Genomic DNA, 22,012 nt, shown 5'->3' with positions numbered 1-22,012 from the left:
CTGATAGACTTGTTTCAGTAGCAATGCATGTTCCGAAAGATTTTGCAAGAAACCATCAATCAATAAAAATGTTTACATTTTGGAAAGCTACTCAGTTTCGAGCATTTGTTTTGTACTTTGGACCTATAGTTTTGAACGATTTGTTTGATCATATCGTAATTTTTCATGTTGCTATGTACCTTTTAGCCAGCAATAGTAGCAAACTGGAAAACTGGAGAAATTATGCACATGAACTCCTGGACACTTTTGTTACGTATATCCCAGAATATTATACTGCACAACTTTTAATATATAATTTTCATAGTTTATTGCATGTAGTTCAAGATGTTGAGAATTTTGGACCTTTAGATAGCTATTCTGCATTTCCTTTTGAAAATTACATGAAAACAATTAAAACTAATGTTCGTGGTCCAAATAATTCTTTGGAACAGGTAGCAAAACGAGTTGGGGAAAAGTGTGTTACTCCTAGTATTTGTAAAGTTAAGACAGGTTGTTTCTAGCGATGGTGTCATTACATCAGTGAAAATGCGTAACAACGAAGATTGCCTTATGAGTATAAACATGCTAGATAACTACTTCATAACAAAAAGCGGTGAAGTTTTCACTATTAACGCCATTGAAGAAGAAAGGAAGTATGGCAGTAGATATATCTTAAAATGCGATTTTTCTCAAGTAAAGCAGATTTGTACTTTTCACCCTTACGTAGTAGTAAGTTGGAGAGTGGAAAAGAGAAAGAGGATAGGTATTACTTTGTCTTCAGATTGTTTACATAAAAAGTGCCTTCTTATTCCAGACTTTTCAGATGAATCGGCATGTTTGCATTCCTTTCTGTAACATAGAACACTTTTACTAAATGGTGTATGTCATGTATGTAGACTTTTCATCATAGATTCTTCCAGGACACACATGATTTTCCGGTATGTTACAAAAAATGAACGTTCCAAATGAAAAATTTGAAATCTACTAGTAAGAGTACAGACGAAAATCTGTAAAATATGGTATTACGGGTGCTGGGAAAATTTGTTGACAGAACGGACATTTCGAGTATCCCTGATCACAAGGATATCCAAAATGTATGTCACCGTCCTACAGCTCATTTTTGCGATTTAAAAGAAACATTGAGAAAATAGATTTATTCTGAACTTTATTAACCAACCCTCGTATGGATCCAAATGTTCTAGAAACTCTTTTGTCATCGCTTTGGTATGTCTCTTCGTCTGTGTTGGTGAGCCCGGGCAAGATTTTGTGACCATATATGGACATGTATTGCAGAGACAGTGATTTCCTTTGTGAACGTTCTCTGAGTCCAGAAGAACGGGAAAGTCGCAAAAATACTTTACTTCTTGTCATTGCTCAACGCTGATTTGATTATTTAAAATGTCCGCACTTCTTCAGCCAAAGAGTGTGAACTTGGTAATATACGTCATGATCGGGGGCCTCCAGCCCCGAGAACATGTATACAAGAGTGAATTGGACAAAGCAGTCAGTCTGCTGTGGACAGTTTTGAGGGAGCCTACTTACTCCCAGTTTTCGCGTTGTAGCGCGCCCTTCTCCGAAGAGCAGCGTACCTTGCTGCTTAGAATGTAGCCCGTTCTTTTTGAGTTGTAGCTCGTTTGTGACGAAGAGGCCTGCACTATCAGTTTAACAGTTCATTAATTAGTGTTGGAAGTTAAACGTAATAGTTATTCACGAGAACATTGTCATACCACTAATCGATTGGAGTATCCTTTATTATTGTGAACGTAAGCTGAGTTTTAAAACACGATTTGATTGAGGACATGAAGTTGATAACATACGCATAGCGTTACCCGGAAAACTTAGTGAAGAAGAAACGATTGGGACTCAACCTTGGGACTTCAACTTCAGAAATAGCGGATGTACTCGAATACAGGACATCGAAGGCGCAACATCGACAGGCTAGCCGAAGAAACACGTGAGTTTACTAACATTTTAAGCCACCACATTATTTATTATTAAAGCCACGCCACCATCGTGTTATTAGTACTAAATTGTTAATTGTGAATATATTGAAAACGTAAATGCATGTAATACTTATGCTTATATAGTAATATTATATTTCTTTTATCAAAAAGTGATTTTATCATTTGTTATATGTTTAATACTTAATTTTCTTTATACGTGTAGCTTAACAACAAACTTTACGTTGCTTACATTTTCATCTGCCATGCTCCCAGTCATCGTAAGTTGAAACTGTAGGCATGGGCAGTAATCGTATTCGTCATGGCGTAACTGGGAATCACAACTAAGAAAAGGGGGAATATATGAGAAATAAAAGTTATTCCGAACCACGACGTAAATAACGATTACATGTATCTGTTCTCTTACAGATTTTTACAGCGCAGTTATAGAGGTTTTTGCCAGGACTAACTCTTAATTTCACATTTTTCATATTGAACGTTGATTTTGCATTATTCACAAGAAATGAAAAATCAGGGGTTCCTTGGTAGAATCTGCACAACGATAAGTTCGTTAAATTCTACTTGATTTCCGAGGATGTTTTTAGTTTATACGTAAAAATAGTCTAGTAATGATTAAAATAGTCTTCTTATAACTTAATTACAAACTGGTTTACTTAAAGTTTTAGTTAAGAGCTTGTATTAACTCTCACATTTAAGCGCGAAAGGAAGACTTGAAAGCAAGGATACTTAGTGCTTGCATTTCAACTGAAGTTGAGTTCTGTGGGATTTCTTTTTCATAAAAGGCTAGGTAGTGAGATATTTTCGGTAAAGGAGCATTCATTTTTTCTTTTAATTTTAAGAACATCTAATTTTTTAGTTTTTGTGTTGTCAATTCTTCAGTTAATCTATGCTATGTAAACTTTTATAAATAGGTGTAACAGGTATACTTCTGATTTTTACTTGTACACACATTACTGAACATGATCAGTCTGTTCAGTAGAATATCTTACACGTAGAACTCAAGCTTCAACTGGAACTGCGATTCTACTAATATGTTTAATAATTGTTTCGAAAAAGGAGATATGCATACTAAACAGACACGTTACGTTCAGTTTTATTTACAATTTGTATTTTTGTATGATTTCTTGTGCCTTTTTGTTTTGCAAAAAATATGCTGAAATATATAGTATGTACATCACGATAAAGTAATGCAGCTTCTGCTCATAAATGTACGTTTCATTCCGTTTAACCAATTTTATTATTTTTTCTGTGAAACTGAAGAATAAAAGTTCATGTATATTTCTTTCCAAATGTATTTTTTCATTGCTCTGTAAGACCTTATAAAAATCATCTTATATCTTATAATTAGGACGTTAGAAAATTATAATTACTCCGTATCCGCACATGAACGCAGCCGGAACATAGGCGTCGAAATTTAGAGGAAGATTAACGTTAAATGTAATGTAAACGTACACTCATGTCCAAAATGATTATCGCATATCTATAACTGTCTTCTTGAAAGAATATAACTTGTTAGTAATCTTGCAGGGGACTTTTATTACTGATAGTATGTGTATAATCGCAAAATGTATATTTGTGGTAAATTTCATAAGAAACGAATTATAAATCCGAAAATTAGAATGAGTAAATCAAAATGTTACTAAATGGACAAGAAAGTTTTATTTTCGTTTTATTGTTCTTATTTACTGCTCTTTTGACATGAAATTTACCACATACATGTCTGCCGAATACACAGCTACTAACGTTATAAGAAGCACCGGGCGAATTCATCATCAATAATTTGGAATTGGCAATAATTTGTCAATAATTTGGGACAATAATTTGGACATGAGTGAACATATTAATTCAAGAAAGTTGTTAGTTTTTTTTTTTTTTTTTTTTTTTACAAACTTTCTTTTGAATGGCGGTAGAGCTATACCGAATGTAAGGGCCCAATATGTATTGTGTGATCTAGTCCTCTGTATATGTAACGACTATTATCAGATGTAGATGTTTAGAACGCAACTTACGCGGATATAGGGAATCCACACCCCTGGATATCTGCGGGAGGTACGTTCCAGCATCCACAGCTGATATTAGTAAACACTTACGTTTACCATCGGCAGGTTATTCCTATTTGATCGAGTTATGGTCCAAAAATAGTCGTTCATCGTCGGTGAACTCTCCATTTTTGGTCGGCAAGTCGTCAGTAATTGGTCGGTATTATCGGGACTTGCTCGAGAGATTGTCAAATATTCATTTCTGTAGTCGGTGAGCTGTTCATATTTGGTCGGCAAGTCGTCGGGATATTGTCGTTATTCTCTGAATATTGTCGGAAAGTTGTCGAAAAAGCGGGCATACGGACCCTTTCCCGATCGTCGGGGCCAACTTCAACTGACCATTTGTGGACGTCTGACCGAACATTTTGTGTTACTAGGGTATGAAGCAACCAAACGCAAACACGACCCTACAAAACATGTTTTGGACAGTGCGGAAGATCTTGATAAATTACGGATAATAGCGAATAAAATTTATCAATAATTCAATTTCTACAAGTGATTTCTGATATATTGATATTTGATTCCTCGCGAAATGAATTTTGGCATTAGCGTCCCGTATTATGTTTTCTATTGGAGTGAGTCAAGATAAACTTGAATTTAATTTTCTACCAATATCTTTCCAGATTTTGCATAGGTACAAAGGTATGTCTTTACACAAGGTATGTTGGTGAATCATTTTCAGTGAATCTCACATGACAATCCCAACATGTTTGAGGTTGTCACTTACATGTTAATACATACCTTCTTAGGGATCCTTTGCGAGAAAGCACTTTTTCAGTCCCCGTGGAATTATGAGGTACTGCATTTTTGTATTGATATGTACTGACACATTTTACGAATGAACGTCATTACATAATCTTTACAACAATTGGGTAAAGTTCTTGTTAATCTACACGCCTCAAAATCGATTTTTCATTTAATACTTCGTACAATCTGTTGTTTTATGGAACCCTCTATTTACATATGCGTTTCTTTAAATAAATAAAAAAAAAAAGCAATAGATGTTTTTAATAACTTCGCGCAAGGATGGTGTCTCGTTCCTATGAGTCAATACAGGGTTTCTTCAACTTACTTTTTCAGTAAATCATTATCCATAATGGAGAAAAATGTGAAGTTAGTATCGTGTGTTTTCTTCGAATTTTTTATACAGTAAATATCTTTCCACATTTCACTTTTCTCTGGTCTCTAGCCTGTATGTAATATGTACTTCTTTACGTTAAAAATAAAGTAAAATTAAACCTTTAATATTTAGATCCCACCGAAATGCCGGTTTAAAGACGATGAGTACGATGACTGACGAGGAATAAGCGAACTGGTGGTATGAAGAACGTGAGATAGAACTGGAGTACCCAGCGAAAACCCAAGCGCAGTGGTTTCTCACTAGGAAGTTCACTTTGCACTCGCTGCGATCGACCCAAGGAAATCTTGCACTACAGGCGAACGCTCTACCAGTAGCACCACTGCCCTCCTTTACATTGAAATTTTCACTGAGTATAACTGCATAATTTCTGCGTGTAACAGGCATTTTAAGTTCGTTTAAGATGTGCTAAATTCTCCCGAAATACCATAGGAATCTCTTTCTACATGCTGTTTTTCTCCAATATTTACAAATACGTGCCTCCCAAACCACATTAGAGTAAATATGTATTTGAAATAGCAGATGTGAGCCTTTCATCTGTACGTGTTTTTATATTTGTTTTTACAGTAAGTATTTTGTCTCACAGGACAAGCGTGAAGTCATTCATCTATTATGTATTATCATGTGCCTTTTTAAGTTTCCCGTTTTAGTAAACCCCTTTCCACATTCCGAACATATGTGAGGTCTATCACCTGAGTGACTTAGCATGTGATATTTTAAATTTGATTTTAGAGTAAATCCCATTCCGCAATCTTCACATTTTAAAGGTTTTTCTCCTGTATGTTTGAACACGTGTTGTCTTAAAGTAGATTTCAATTTGAATCTTACTCCACACTCTCCGCATGAATAAGCTTTCTCATTTGAATGTGTTAACAGATGGCTTCTCAGAGTTGCATATTGAGCAAAGGCATTTCCACATTGCGTGCAAATGTAAGGTTTTTCACCCGTATGTATTCGCTTATGCTTTCTTAAATCTGCAATTAGAGTGAACCCCTTTCCACACTGCAAACAAATGTGTGGTTTTTCAATGACATGTGTTAACATGTGCTTTTTTAAGCTCCCAGCCTGATTGAAACCTTTTCCACACTGCGAGCAAATGTAAGGTTTATCTGCTGTATGAGTGATACTGTGCTTTCTTAAACTTCCAACTTCAGTATATCCCTTTCCACACTGAGGACAAACGTATGGTCTTTCACCTGTATGTATGAACATGTGAGTTCTTAAATGTGATACTTGAGTGAACTTCTTACCACACTTTTCACAAATATGAGGGCTTTCACCAGTGTGTATAACCATGTGATTTCTTAAACTTGATTTCTGAATGTATCTGATTCCACAGTATTCACATTTATGACGTTTCTCACCTGTATGTCTTAACACATGGCAACTTAAAGTTGACTTTAATCTGAAGCTTCTTCCACAATCTCCACACGTGTAAGGTTTTTCTCCTGAATGTATTAATGTGTGTTTCGTTAATTTTGATAATTCTGAAAAATATTTTCCACACTCATGGCAAATATGTCGCTTGTCATCTGTATGCTTTAAAACTTGACTCTTTAGGACTGATTTTTGATTAGATCTTTTACCACGGAAACTGGAATTAGGAAGCTTCTTCCGTTTACTGGAAAACAACTTGTTTTGTGAAGCAAGAGTTTTCCAAATTAAAAATTGGATGTTCTTACTCAATCTGAAATATAAAATATACTTGAAATCACACATTCTATATTTTAAAAGGGCAACCGCCTAACGCTCTATATCTATTAATATATAGACATTTCAACTTACTCCTCCGATGCACCTACTATTGTATCTTACAAATAACTTCCTTTTATGTATATTTAGTTGATGTATAAGCTGTTGTTTAGGTCTTTTATAAATCAGGCAGGAAAAAGGAGACTGAAAGCTACTAGTGACCTATTATTTCTACGTCTCTCACAATCTATTAGAAAGGTGTTATATATTTCTGCATTCCTAAAATCATTAATAAAATCACTTTACAATTGTTGAAATATAAATCATTGATACTTGAACAGAAATTCTTTATACAGTATACAGTTTGTTTTAGGAAATTCTAATATAAGAAGAAGTGCAATAATGAGGTCCGCGAATATGTCTTAGATTCCTAAATTATTTAACAATATTGACAAGAAACTGACACGTATCAACGCTTGCTGATATTAAAGGGCAAGAGAGATACATGAACAAAAAGACCAGAAGAAGTGACGAGACCAGGAAGTAAAAGAAACTTGAGCTTAGGAGGTAGATTAGGTTTCATATTCAAGATTTCACTTTATATGTTGATGAGATGCAGAATGGACAAAGGTCGACAAGAAATCTGATATGGTTCTAGGAAATGTGGTGTTTGATGAGGACCGAGTCGATTGTATCTTTAACGATGAAGTCCTGTCGTAGAAAAAGTCAATTCGAGTTGAAATAGGACATTAAAAAGAGGGTAATGGCGTTATCCCAATGATATAATAAGTATGTAACAAATAATTAACTATAATAAGTATGTAACAAATAATTAACTATCTGCTTTTTGCATTATTCAAGATAATTAACGTGGACAGAAAAGTCTGTGACCATTGCCATATAGGGGATTCTATCCCAGATGGGAATTCAAATATTTCCTGAAGTAACTTACACCGTTTTACCCTCTTTGCACTTTCAAAATGTACGTAAGAGAAAAGTTTAATGATGTAAGAATTGGTCTTTCAAATAATACATGACTCAGCTGTTATTGGAAATATAATTCTCATGATTTTATCATCCAGTTACTCTTAGTGGAAATAAAAACCTTCATTATAATTTGTGGATGCACACCATATTCGAAAGTAACGAGTATTAATTTGGTTAGAATTGGTTAAAGATACAAAAAACCTAATTTACATTAAATAGAAAAAAAAAATCTCACATTCAGTTTTAGTAACGAAATGTCATATACAAATGAAGACAGCCCTGTTAGATATAGACTTGCATCCAAGCAAATGGGTTATTTTGCCTATGCGTTAGTCATAAATTATCGAGTACACCCCCTGATTACATGAACTCATTCTTTGTTTACTTTGATTGCCAAATATTACACTAATGAAGTCGACGAATACCACAGCAGTGGGACGTGCTGCTTTTTGGATAAAATTGGCTTCTCAACCGCAAAGAAATTTATATGATTGAAAACGGGTCAAATTGCCCATTAGATTTTCCTTTATAAAGAAAGTAAAATATAGCAAGTAACTATTATAAAATGGATTCGGTGATCGTAAATTTCATCTACAATTTCATTCCTTCATTTCAATTTGAGGTGACACTCCTACTGTTTCTGGATTAAAAATTGAAATGCGGAGCTTTCCGTGCCTACTCAATGACCCAGAAAACTAAATCTTTATATACATATATTGCTTTGTTTGCAATGTATACATATTTGCTTTGAGAAGACTACATCGGGTTTGATTTATTGTGAATAGTTGCAGTAAGGGGTTTGAATTCTTCAAAATCTCAATCTTATGTATGGTTACGATATGTAGACTAAACGGGCTGGGAAATGAAACGGAAGTATTCGGAACCTTTGGAAAAGGTACTTTTCTATGTAAGCTAGCTTCAATCTGGAGTGAATTTTGTTTTCAAAGCAATAAAAGAACTATTCTATAAAGAATTATAAACTATTCTACTTACTTCTTTAACATTGCTTTTAGTTTATAAAATATTATATTTTATTTCTCCAAACGCAAAATTTCAAGGCAGATGGTAAATGCGCATTTAGAGAATTTAATACCTTGACGAGCTAACGATAATAAATAATTTGTTAATTGATATATTTTAACTGGGCATATTTACGTGCTGGGGACTTGCAACTGAAAACCTGGGAGGTACTGTATATCTGACTTCTCTAAGTATTATTTAAGCAATACTTTTATACATAATATACGTTACATCTAGATTTTTTCAATTTGAGCCTCTCCCTTTGTAAGTGATCCCGGAGTGAATGTGAAAATTTGATTGGTACCAATGTATATAAATTTTACAAAAAATATATAATGGCAACATCAACTATGTTCATCTTAAATTTTTCTCTACAATAAAAATGAAGACTTTGAAGGGAGGAAGTCAAACTGTCAATTATGTTCAACTTTATACAATAATTACACTCGAGCATTGCTCAGATTTTAGCATTAATCTATCAAATTCCACCAAATGTAAAGTCTGATATTTGATTCACATTGCACGTAAAATTTACATTGAAATTGAAACGATCTTTAAAAGAGCAAGTTTGCAGGCTGTTGTTAAATTTAGGACGTACTTTGTGAAGGAAGTAAATAAGGGGTAAAATAGTTATAGCAAAAAATACGCATTCCCTATAACGGGAAGAAAGGTTGGATAGACAGAGCGAGGTTTACGAACCCCTCTCAAAATCCCTGAAGTCAGCACGGCAAATTGATTTCGAGGATAGCAAGCAGACTTACAAATCTAGGCCACTAAAGCGGCCTTCTCACCACATATTGATATAGTCTATCTCCTGCTACATATTAGTTACCACTGTTTACTTTTGGCATAAAAAGACTGACTAATGTTCTATCTTACACGAATTATACTTGCTAATCTTGATTCAAAATAGACAAGTGAAATACGAATCCGCTTCACAACTTAACATTCTATACAATTTGGAAATGGGAAAATTCATTATAAACGACGAGTCATTTGAATACCAATTCAACATGTACTCCCATGCGCAAAAAAAATTGCGCGTATACTGTAACTGAAGATTTTTCGCATTTATTCCATTTTCCTTACGTTTATGGGTAAAATTCAGTTATTAGTATGTGGAGATAATAGAAAGCAATCCATCTAAGGAGATATTTCCAAAAAATATAATAAAATAATAAAAATATAAGCAAAAAACAAAATTATGCTCGGTTTTGTGTATACTGGCAACGATGATTTCTAGGGATTTTTTCAGTAGCCGATCACAATTGCGGAGGGAATTCAGTAGGGGAGTCGAGGAGTTTGACCAAGGAATTGGATAGTGGACTAAAATGTTGCATTTATTGCTTAAAACCTAGTGTGTAGATTGCCTGCCAAATATAAATTAGCTTCTGTAACTAAGATGTCGTACGAAAATATAGAATTAAACAGAAAAACTCTTATGTTAAGGTTCGAAGCGATACGCACCATGGTTATGAAGATTAGTTCTTTAAAAAAAAAAGAACCAACACAACGTAACCTCCGTGGTTAGATGGATAGAGTGACAGACTCGTAGTTTTTTTTACTATTTTCACACCACATCGAATCCCATCCCATTCCATTTTTTTTTTGTTTTTTACAAAACATAATTTTCATGTTAATAAGAACCGAAGCAATATAATAAGGACAACTTACTGATATTTTGCTGTAATGACGTATTTATCCAGGATTAGAGAACTATTGTTAATAGCAATTGTTTCTGTTCATGCTGTTGTATAGCTTCTCTCATCCTGTTTTCTTGGGGAAAGAACAATTTTGTCTCCAACAAAGTGTGAAGGATATATACGGACAGAAAAAGACATCTTAGTACCAAACGTGATTTATCGAGATGAAATGGACTAGTTTGCCATTATTTTATATATATATATATATATATATATATATATATATATATAAACTAAATTATTGAAGTTGGCTTTTCTTTAGGTTTTAGCTAAAAAAATATTTTTTCTTTATAAGACTATACTTTATGAGGCAACGTGTGTGATCATACCCACAAATTTAGCTAGGGAGTGAAAGATGATTGTTTATACAAACATTTTACAGGTTTAGGTGCGTGAAACAACAATACACCATGGTCTCGCTTATCCGACCATCCTTTGTTACACATACCGTATGATCCGATATATCATTGCAAATAGCACCAATCGGCAAGAAGAACTGCAAGTTGTGGTCTTAATCTATTTTTCATGCTTTGGAGTCTATCGCCTAGCGCGCCCGTCTACACCTTGACTCATTCGTCTATCATTCAGTCCAGACACGTATCCAGGTTTTCTATTAGGAGGGGGCCCAACACGAATCCTCGTAAGCACGTAATTCTAATGTTTTAAAAATATCAATAATAATAATAATGCAACAGTTCTGTACTTTTCTTAAACTTTTTCCTACTTTTCATTTATAAACCGGTTTACTTTGGAAACTGCATTATAGCACAAACAAAATGAAACATATTTTCGAGAGAAATGTAACTAAAGAAAACTGTCTACTACGTATATCGCATAACAAAAATAGCAAGAAGACACTGAGTGTATCGTTCTAATATATTAAAGTTAAAAACAGAACGGAAACGAAATGTTAATCCTATTTAAAACTGTTCTTTAATTCCACCTGGTATAATGGCATTATGGTATGTTCTTAGAACTATAACAAGACAACAGCACATTGCCCAAAGTTTGGACACTGATTACTAGTAAGCTGATATAAAAGAACCTCAAAAGGGTAAAAGCAAGTTTATTAAAAAGTGTTTGAGTTTCGGAGAGGGACAGCCCTCAGGCCCTCACGCTGGATACGTCCCTGATTCAGTGCAGTGCAGTTATTTGTTATAAAACATTATTATTAGATGCGTAATATGTAAAATTATATCATAAGTTTTACTTTTAATAGATCTTTTCTTAACACATCCATATTATCCAGCGTTCTTCCTGCCTGTTTATGTCGGAAAAGCGAAACTCTACTGTATTTCCAAAGCTAGCATATACATGAGCTAGAATTGTATCGTCCTAGAAGAGACAATAGTGTGAAATGTTTATATTAAAAGGCTGGAATAATAAAAAAAAGCATAAGTACTGTTTTGGTAGAGTGAGAACAAATTAAAAACAATTAAATATATTTCCTAGGTATCAGATTATCATCTTATTGTATCGATGTGTATTCTTTTTTAAACATAGTTTTAAAAGTAATACCATTCGTAATATTTCTAAGGAAATCGAAAGAAAAACTCCTATGTGCCTCTTGTGGCAAAGCGGCTTAAGTGCATGGTCCGAAACCGATTCCCACGTTAAGGTATAGATAGAGTTCCCATATTTAAAAAATGCAAATCCGGGACGCTACTAAATTACGAGAATCTTTGAAATGTTTAAAATTGAAATAAGTGTTGAATACTAATTTACTTTCCTCCATTAGAGAGAGTTGTTCAAGTATTACGTTATCACATTTTTATTTATTTAACTAGACCTTCCAAGGACGCCAATTTCTCTGTAAATTTGGGGGGGGGGGTCGCATTCAAATGCAGAAGATATATATATGAGGATTTTAAGACAAATTACACTCAAATTATGCCAAATATTGTATATTCATAAATACAAAGGAGGCCTACATGAGCTTTGGGCGGTCCGGTCCCCAGGATCGACGCCCTTGCCTTCTTCCTAGTTAAGAAAACGTATGCAGATGATTTACTCCCTCCCCCTGGTAAGCAAAATTGTTTTTTTTTAATCCTCAAGATCTGTTGTGTTTCGTGAAATAACAGCAGGAATTTCCTGATTACTTAACAATCTGAATGATTTTTTTCACTTAGAGCCATCCCGTCGATTCGCGTTGCCTAGGACTAAAATAAATTAAGGGTCAATAATGAAGATGAGACTTCCATATCAAACATGATGATACATGTGGATCGAAGATCTTTCTTTGTTCCAACTTTGATTTTTTCAAATCCATGATGGGAAATTATGAGTACAATTTTCGAAATTAATAGTATACGGAGGCCCGGGTTCGATTCCCGGCGGGAGCTCATGTGGTTCGGATTCCACGTTAATCAGTAGGCCCAAATCTCATATAGCCTCGCTGCTGAACGGGACGTTAAACTCAAAATAAACTCAACTCAATAGTATACAATCGTAAAGATATCTTACAAAACGATAGTTTATTGCAAATACTTTGATTCAAAGAATAAATTACAAGTAATAAACTTGTTACTTTTCCTGAAGAGTCTAAGTCTTGAATGAGATGGAAGCTCTCGAGCGTAGTGCTTGGAGCGATTGCCTCACTTGTTCTACCTTCCCGTGGCGCAGCCTTGATTCGACTTGATCCTAAACGTATTATTCAGAAGTCGAAGTCGGAAGATGTTTCCCATTTTTCCAAAACACTCTTGGTCGATTACAATCTGCCTCACTCGTAAGAGGACAATCCCATGCCGTAAGCGTCGGTGGACCACCGATAGGCAACTAGTGACATGTCCCCAAAAATTGGCGGTCCCGCAGCCAAAAATTGGTCCCACTTCCGTTTTGAAAATTATACCACCACCGGCAGAGAAGCGACGGGACGCCAACGAACCACAAAATTATTCCCCTAAAATACGTTAAATCGCCTATATGCGTAATTTCTTTACATCAAGGTGAGTCTAAAAACATTTTTAAAAAAATAAAACAAAAGTGCCCTGAGCTAGGCGTGAACCATCAACCTTTGGGTTACTAGTTGCGTAATCTTCCGAATTCGCCACAGAGGCGATTATGAAGACACAGCTTGTATAGTGATAAATCGTTGAAGTCTTTTTCATATTTCTAATCAGAGTGCTCCTTTAACCGTGTATATTTGAAGATAACTGTTTGGAATCAGATCAAATGTAATTTTATAACAAAATGGCAGGCGTCTATTTACTTTTTTCATAGTTCTCCCATATTCACTTGCTAGTGATCGGCGACAGTTGCCAACTAAATTCATACAATTATACGCACCAATCTCAAGATTTTTCACTTCATGATGTAAAGGCAGGAGTTACTCTTCATCCCCGGAGCTCAAGTATTGTCCTTACAATAACAATTCGTCAGCGAAAAATAATATATAATAATAACCGCATGCACATGACTGGTGATACTTCATATTGGTCCCTTTACGATTCTCCGTGGCAAATCAAACGAGCGCGGACCAAAATGAAGTCCTCGCTCTTACGTGGTGGTAACTTCAATACCCCCGATTCTAGATATCTGCTTCGACTCGACAAATCCCTGCCACTAGTGGCATACTAGCGGCAATCCTTCAACGCGTCGCTATATCGACGATCGCCATTTACCGGCAAGTGGTCCACTAGGAGTTGGCGACGTTTACGGCATGGGGAAGCTAATAAACAAACAAAAGATAAATAAATCTAAAGCCTTATAAAAAAAAAGTTTTCCGAAAATTTACATCTAGCAAAATCATTTGTTGGTATTCCAGAGCTGTGAATCCATCTTTATTCATAATTTACTTTTATCGTAGTTTTGATATGAGAATGATATGTCTGAAACTGTAACACAGTTCATTAATAATTTTTTTTTTTTTTTTTTTTTTGCTTTACTCAGATTTAGCAGTTTTACTTAACAGTCAGTCAATTTGGATCTGTGATATCAGAGTTTTAGAGATTTCCTTAAATTTTTCATTTCTAAAACAGTTTGCAACTAATACCATTAACGTATCTCTTTCGATATTTCCATATGTAATGGCTTGGTCACTCCCAGTATATTTGAAACAATAAACTATTTACGGCGTCTTACTCCATTAATCCGAACTACATTTTATATCCAACAACTCTGTGCACTTTCCCTTAAATCTGCAAATATTCCATTAGGTTAAAACTCAGTATTTTCTATTTTCTTTTTTTCTTGCTAAAACGAAAGTGTTCTTTAGGCAACCTGAAATGATTACTCTATACTACATTATGTTGCATAGGGCATTTTATGTAGCATATCATTTGACAGTTGGACACTTTCTTCGTATATTGAAAGCAACAGGGATTAAGTCCTTCGACACTTACATGAGAAGTAAACACATTCTTTTTAGTTTGTGGAATTGTGCCAATGCACTAGGTCCAGAGAGTTTTTAATTTAAGCTAACTAATAATAATAATAATAATAATAATAATAATAATAATAATAATAATAATAATAATAATAATAATTATTATTATTATTATTATTATTATTATTATTATTATATTATTGACTTAGGTTTTTCTGAATATTAAGCAATATTTCACAAAAAGCTGGTATTTTTAAACAAACGTGTTCGATATCAAGTTTTCATAAAGTAGTCACTCTCTCCTATAAATAATTTCAGAGGGGCCGCGGTGGCTCAGTGATAAAGCGTTCACCTTTGGTGCATGGGATCCAAACACCATGTGCATGGGTTTTCTCGGAGTTCTCCCGTTTTCTCCCACTTTTTCATTTCACCATTGCATTCATTTCTCATCATCATCGTGTCCTTTAGCCTAGCCGGTATAACCGTGGGTCGTAAAACTTAAAGATTTCACTTCAAATAATTCCAACCCAAACAGTTGCAGGAAGTATGTCATTTCGAATAAAACAAACTACTCTATAAAATTCTAAGTATTATTATTTTTATATATACAATTTTAGCGGACCTTATTTCTAAATCGAAGGGTAAGAAGATTAAATTCATTCTCTTATTATTATAAATTCATTTCAATTGAAGCAGTTAAAATAGTTGGGAAAAATTAGAAAGCCATACCCTATATTCCAGTGTGCCACACCCGGATAACGGGGCACAGTAGCGTGCCCAGCAAAATGAACAGTGTGACGCAAACTTTTACCTATTATTTACAAGAATATTTGTCGAGTTTATTTTATTTATTATTATGAACGATTCTTCCACGGATCAGCTGTCTGTATACAGTTAAACAAACAAGTATCACATTGAGGGAATGAGTGTAATTATTTACTTTAATAGTAATAGAAATGTATATTTTCTTGTATTTTCTACCGGGAATAACTGCATCCGGTCTAGAAAGCTGAGACTAACAACAAAGGAACCCGATGTGGCAAACACACATCACCTACGCACTTCAATACACCAACGAAGGTGCAGACTATTCATGAGTTAAAGTCTCTCACCCAATGTATTCTCCTAACATGTCTCCCAGCGATTACAACATTTTTTGGTATCTCAATCACTTCCTAGTAGGATAGCTTTACCTAGAGACCACTGATTAACCTGGTATTGGATGTTTCACTTTTTTATCTTTGAAGTTGACAGTCATCGGTTGGACATCTCACACGCAAATATCTAATATTAACAACGTTTCTTCTATAATTTCGTAATATTGTATTATTTCTTTGTATTAATCATTAGCTTGGTTAGGCTTGTTTAAACACTTTTCTCTTTGCACCTACTTATTACCTATACCTTAACGTTGAATAAAAATACACTAGCTCTCACCGGGAATCAGTGGCGTAGCACACTTTTGCGCCCCCCCCCCCGCAAAGTATAGAGAAGGGGCCCTAGTTGTAAAGCCGACAGAAGTAAGGTTGAAGCTCTACTACTTTAAATCTTTATTCATCGCAAGACTTCGGCCCCCCCCCCGCACTGCGGGGGCAGCTGCTACGCCACTGCCGGGAATCAAATCCAGAACCAATGCACTTGAACCATTTGGCCACAAGAAGGCAAATTTAAAAAGAAGTTTCGATTTTGTTAGGAAAATTGCGATTAGGTGTAACATTTAAAAATATATTTAAGAATGGGTACACATGAAACGCACTGAATTTTCTCGCTCGAATTTCTTAAACTGACTCGTGTTAGGCTGCAGCTATTACTAAACATTTATTTGGGAAATGCGAATAAAATAATGTGTTTTGGAAAACTTTGTTCGAAAAGTACCCATTGGTCATATTTCTGTTTGAAATAACTTATGCCATATATTAGAATTATTAAGGAAATAATTGTATGTGAACTATGAGCAAAAAAGTCTGAGTACTTTGTGAGAAATCGTCAAAAAAGTCATCCCCAAGAATAAAATATCCCTTGTGTATCTTTTCAGGACAAGGGAGTTATGCTATTTATGAAATACGAACAAAATTGCCAGAGTCATTCTCGACAAAATCGTAGGGTAAAAATTGCACCGAAAAGTAATATACCACTTCTAGCTTTTTAGGATGATGGAATTATACCATATCGTTAGGTTATTTATGTAACACTTATTTATGAAATATGAACAAAATTGCGTCAGGCGTTAATGGGAAAATCGTCGGAGAAGAGTAAACTACCCCTTCTGAATGCTTACAGAACGAACGAGTTGTGTCATATTGTTAGGTTATTCATGATACAACTATTTATGAAATGTGATTGAGAAAATTGTTCGGAAAAACGCATCCCATACGGTAAATTACACCTTATGTGTTTTTTTCAGAGCAATGATTCATACTATATTTGTAAAAAAAAAAAAAAATAAGCAAAATCTATACAGCTGTTTTTGAAACAATTTAATTATTTTAAATTTTCACCCTTCAGTAACTACCCTTATTTTTAGGTGTCGGAGGATATAGAATTCGAAACGATAAAGGTTATAAAACTTCATATTTAGAATTCGGTCCAGATACGTCGAACAGTATGGTTTCTATTTGAATGCATGTAAAAAACCGACAAACGAACAGATGGACAGACATCAAAATCACTTTTTCGACATGTGGGGGCGTGAAACTTGAATTCATTGAAATCTCGAATTCGATTTTTATCACTATTATTACAATTTCTTCTTTCGTCGCTTGAACGTGAAAAAGAATAGGAATACAACGACACATAAGGTAATATTTGTAATTCCCAAAATTTAATGAGTTACGTTTAATGTGTTGCCATGCTAGAAAAAAAGCTTATGCCTGTTTGTTATATCATTTTAATATCAGTTTTTCACGCTACTATATAATGTAGAAATATGATATGATTATCGTTCATATTCATGCTATCTTTTGGAAATATTCGTGTTCCGCATACATAGATCTGTATAATTTAGTTACGTTCAACGAAAGCATTCTTGCACTTGTGGATATATATATATAAAAAAAAAAAAAGAGAGAGAGAGAGAGAGAAAGTCAATACTCTAAAAAGCAAAAAACTCAAGCACACACACACACACAAACATCAAGTCGATGTAACAAGGGATAAGACTGGATAGATTGTCAAGGTCGCGTATGTTCTTTTTCCTGTTCCAGACACAGAAACGCGAAGTGAGTTAGTTGTCTGCTGTTCAAGAACGGGAAGTAACATACAAGACTATAAACTGAAAACAATAACTGTTTCCAATAGTACACGTATTCTAATACTGAATAAATACGTCGATTAAAGGATAGTATCAATAAATTATTTGCTTATTATGTTGTTTCGGTTCTTATTAACATCAAAATTATACACTTCTTATAATGTTTTGTTAAAAAAAAAGAAAAAGAAATAGGATGGGATGGGATTCGATGTGGTGTCAAAATAATAAAATAATTATGACTCCGCCATTCTATCCACCTAACCACGGAGGCTACGTGGTGTTGGCTCTTTTTTTTTTTTTTTTTTTTTTTTTTTTTAAGAAATAATCTTCATAACCATGGTGCGTATCGCTTCGAACCTTAACATAAGAGTTTTTCTGTTTAATTCTATATTTTCGTACGACATCTTAGTTACAGAAGCTAATTTATATTTGGCAGGCAATCTACACACTAGGTTTTAAGCAATAAATGCAACATTTTAGTCCACTATCCAATTCCTTGGTCAAACTCCTCGACTCCCCTACTGAATTCCCTCCGCAATTGTGATCGGCTACTGAAAAAATCCCTAGAAATCATCGTTGCCAGTATACACAAAACCGAGCATAATTTTGTTTTTTGCTTATATTTTTATTATTTTATTATATTTTTTGGAAATATCTCCTTAGATGGATTGCTTTCTATTATCTCCACATACTAATAACTGAATTTTACCCATAAACGTAAGGAAAATGGAATAAATGCGAAAAATCTTCAGTTACAGTATACGCGCAATTTCTTTTGCGCATGGGAGTACATCTGAATCAACTTTTGAATCTGATATTTGCAAGGTACACAATGAGTTTCAAAGACCGACTTTGATTCAAATTTCACCGTTGTTCGCGAGTTTTACATCTTTAAATTAAATGAAAATTGATATTATTCATGCAGAATTTCAGTTGAACAGTTAAGAATTTTTTTCGGTTTTCGGGAGGTTATGGTGTGCCATCCGTGTACCACATCCAACAATAATTAGTGGAATATACTCATACAAGTAATTAATATTACTTACGTAGCCGATTTGTTCCGAAATTTCTTTGTAGAATATTAGCAGTTTTCATATATATATATATATATATATATATATATATATATATTTTGTAAGTAATAACCTGCTAGCTATAATGCCGGAAGAGCATAGTTAGTGTAATCAAGGTGCAAATTTTCTCCGTAGTGTTTCGAAATAGCCTGTATAAATTAAACTGTGGCTTATACTAGCACATATATTTAAAAGAAGTAAAGTTCTAAATATTTATATAGATATTGCAATCAGTACAAAAGCAAAAGGGTCGTTTCTATGATGTAAATATTTATTAAGCGGAAAGCAGATATTAACGTAAAATTATTCTTTTTAAGGCTATTATGATGTTTTTCTTAAAGCAGCGTTTTTTGTAGTGGTATTTACAATCAGAAAGCGTTTCTATAATATTCAACACGTGTAGTTCCTACGTTCAATTGAACCCCCTGCCTTGATTTCTTTTCTATACGACATTTCAATGGCTGATAGAAAGTAGAACAGTGCAACCTGGCACAATAGAGCTTTCACTCTTCCTGTTAATCACGAAAGAAAGTCATAACCAAAGAGACAAACTAAAAGAAGTTTTGTTTTGATATATAATTTCTTTCCATTTTGCACTGCCATCGAACTATGTATATTTATCCAAAACTTCTGATATACAGGTTGAATAGGGATGTATTATCCTAATAAAACACTTTCTCGAAGCGCAAGCACCCCAAGGATGTGAAAATACCATGTCTTAAAAACTTACTTTCGACATTATTGTGTAAGGTGGCTATTACTGAACGACAGAGTATCAACATATGTGGATGGCCACTAATTATTCTACATACAGATTGTACAATTTACAAGGTGTAAATCAAATAGCAAATGTAACAATCTATCAACCACTGGCATGAATGATTTGCGAGTTCTCTGTTCGTTTCTGTCTATCTGTAAGGTGGTTGGCGGTCTTCCACATCTGCTGACAGGATCTGAAACTGTCAATATTACCATATTAAAAAGTAAGCCCAGGAAGCAAGTGTTTTTACGACAAGCGATTACCACAGTCGTGAAATTTTCGAAATTAATGTCAATCTTCTGTCGTTTATTCTGTTTAGCCAATTGTTTACGGCTACATTAGCAAAGCTAAGAAATTATAAGAAAACTAAGTAGAGAAGATTGCCAGCGACGAAACAACGTAATTTTCACTTGTGGTTCTGAAACAAAGACTAAACAACTCTTATGCGCAGTTACATGGCTGGTTATGATTTGTGAAATGATGAAGGATAAAGTGACAATCGTTTAGGCGAAGTTGATTTACGGACTTCGCCACCAAACAACCATAGCCAGTCACCAATAAATAAACCGTGCAAAAAAAAGGTTTTAAGGAAAGCTGGCTTAGATCTAATTAATCGAATATGTGCCCAATAGTTTCCAGCGGTATTTGGCCGACTGGAAATTGTGTGGAAGACAACACTTCAGTCCTTAAACCAAAATATACCACACGCCACTAGAACAGTAATAAAAGACAGTTCCCCAACAAAGAAGGTTCGTCTGCACGACATTGCATTTCATTAAAAAAATGTATCCAACTTCTTCAAAGAGAATCGTGTATTGGAAGCCGTCACACAGCGAACAGACACCTTCCTCACGCACAGTCACATTCACCAAGGTTTACAAACACCAGAGAACTGTATAAAACATATCTTCCAGACTAGAAGTGGAAACGGATACCTACATTGTATGAGAATTTGCTGCATATAAAAGAAGTAACAGAGTCCGAGCCAATTTCTACCACGGATAACATAGTAAATGCCGCTCTGATTTTGTACTGCAGTATAAGGAACATTTTTTCTAGGGACTTCTGCTGATGGAGCGATATTATAGTTCAAGGACCATGTAACTCGTCCAAATGCTTTAAAAAACAAAGTCAACGCAGTTCAATTCTTGAACAACTTGGAACGTTTGAATGTCACAAATTTCAACTGTACGGTGATGCGACCACAAATATGTAGAACTGCATACATTAAGCACCAAGTCATGTGGTTCAGTAGAAATTATGTTAGGGGGCGATAGTTCGCATTTTTCCCCATCACACCACCTACAGTTGGTGATGCGGAAAGATGATTTACTAGCGTGTAAGTGAATCAATATCGACTATTTTATCGTCGACAACCTTCTCTATAGCAAGTGCCTAGAGAGAAATATTTAGATAACAAATGAGTTCAAAGAAATGAATAATGTAACTATACCTGGGTTCCTCAGAATTGCTGTCTATCTCTCGGGAAGTACTTTCTTCATCGCTGCTTTCTATCTGATTTTTCACATTACAAGATATGAATTTGTTTGACTGCTTCGCACTTCGTATACAATCATTGAAATTTGGATCGAAAAATGCCACTTTGTGAGAATGTTGGTCATTTTCGGGAAAATCTGATGGAACATTGGGAAGTACAGTTTCGCTTAACGAGGAAAGTTTAATGTCATTATCTTCTTTTGTTTCGCTATTTTCTTCTGCCGGACATTCCAAATACGTCACAGAGCTTCGCTGAAAAGGTTCTAAATCTTCAGAATTATACGTGTTATTATAATACAGTTCATAACTGTAATCTTCAATAGATTCCTCTTCTGTTTTCATTTCAACTTTAATTGAAGAAATACTTATATTATTGAAGTCCATTTCTTACGTTGTATACTTCAGAACATTAGTATTCAAGGTTTGGTAAGAAAAATTCTGAAAATATTTAGAAAAGTATTATTCATAATAACATAGCGTTCTATTCAAAGTAATAAAAGTTAAAAATTACAAAACTTAGCTAGTACTACTAATAAAAAGCTTTGATAACTTAAAATATTGCAATAGCGAGTTGTAGATACCCACCTAA

General features: G+C 34.4%; 1 protein-coding gene across 3 annotated transcripts in view; it reads right to left on the bottom strand.

Annotated features, from left to right (window-relative positions):
- Positions 1 to 9: 9 nt before the first annotated feature.
- The window catches only part of LOC145662924 (uncharacterized), a 40,586-nt gene continuing 18,583 nt past the window's right edge, over positions 10 to 22,012 (bottom strand). For all 3 annotated transcript variants that reach the window (XM_081728937.1, XM_081728938.1, XM_081728939.1), the window contains exons 2-3: positions 21,380 to 21,861; positions 10 to 6,804 (exon numbers count right to left, since the gene is read on the bottom strand). In XM_081728937.1, the coding sequence (XP_081585063.1) occupies positions 5,721 to 6,804; positions 21,380 to 21,807 (1,512 nt within the window). In that variant the 5' untranslated portion in view covers positions 21,808 to 21,861 and the 3' untranslated portion in view covers positions 10 to 5,720. The remainder of the gene's footprint in view (positions 6,805 to 21,379; positions 21,862 to 22,012) is intronic.

This window comes from Thermobia domestica, chromosome 10, assembly GCF_964235325.1.
Source record: "Thermobia domestica chromosome 10, izTheDome1.hap1.1, whole genome shotgun sequence".
Classification (NCBI taxonomy): domain Eukaryota; kingdom Metazoa; phylum Arthropoda; class Insecta; order Zygentoma; family Lepismatidae; genus Thermobia; species Thermobia domestica.
This window is presented reverse-complemented; position numbering and strand designations above follow the sequence as displayed.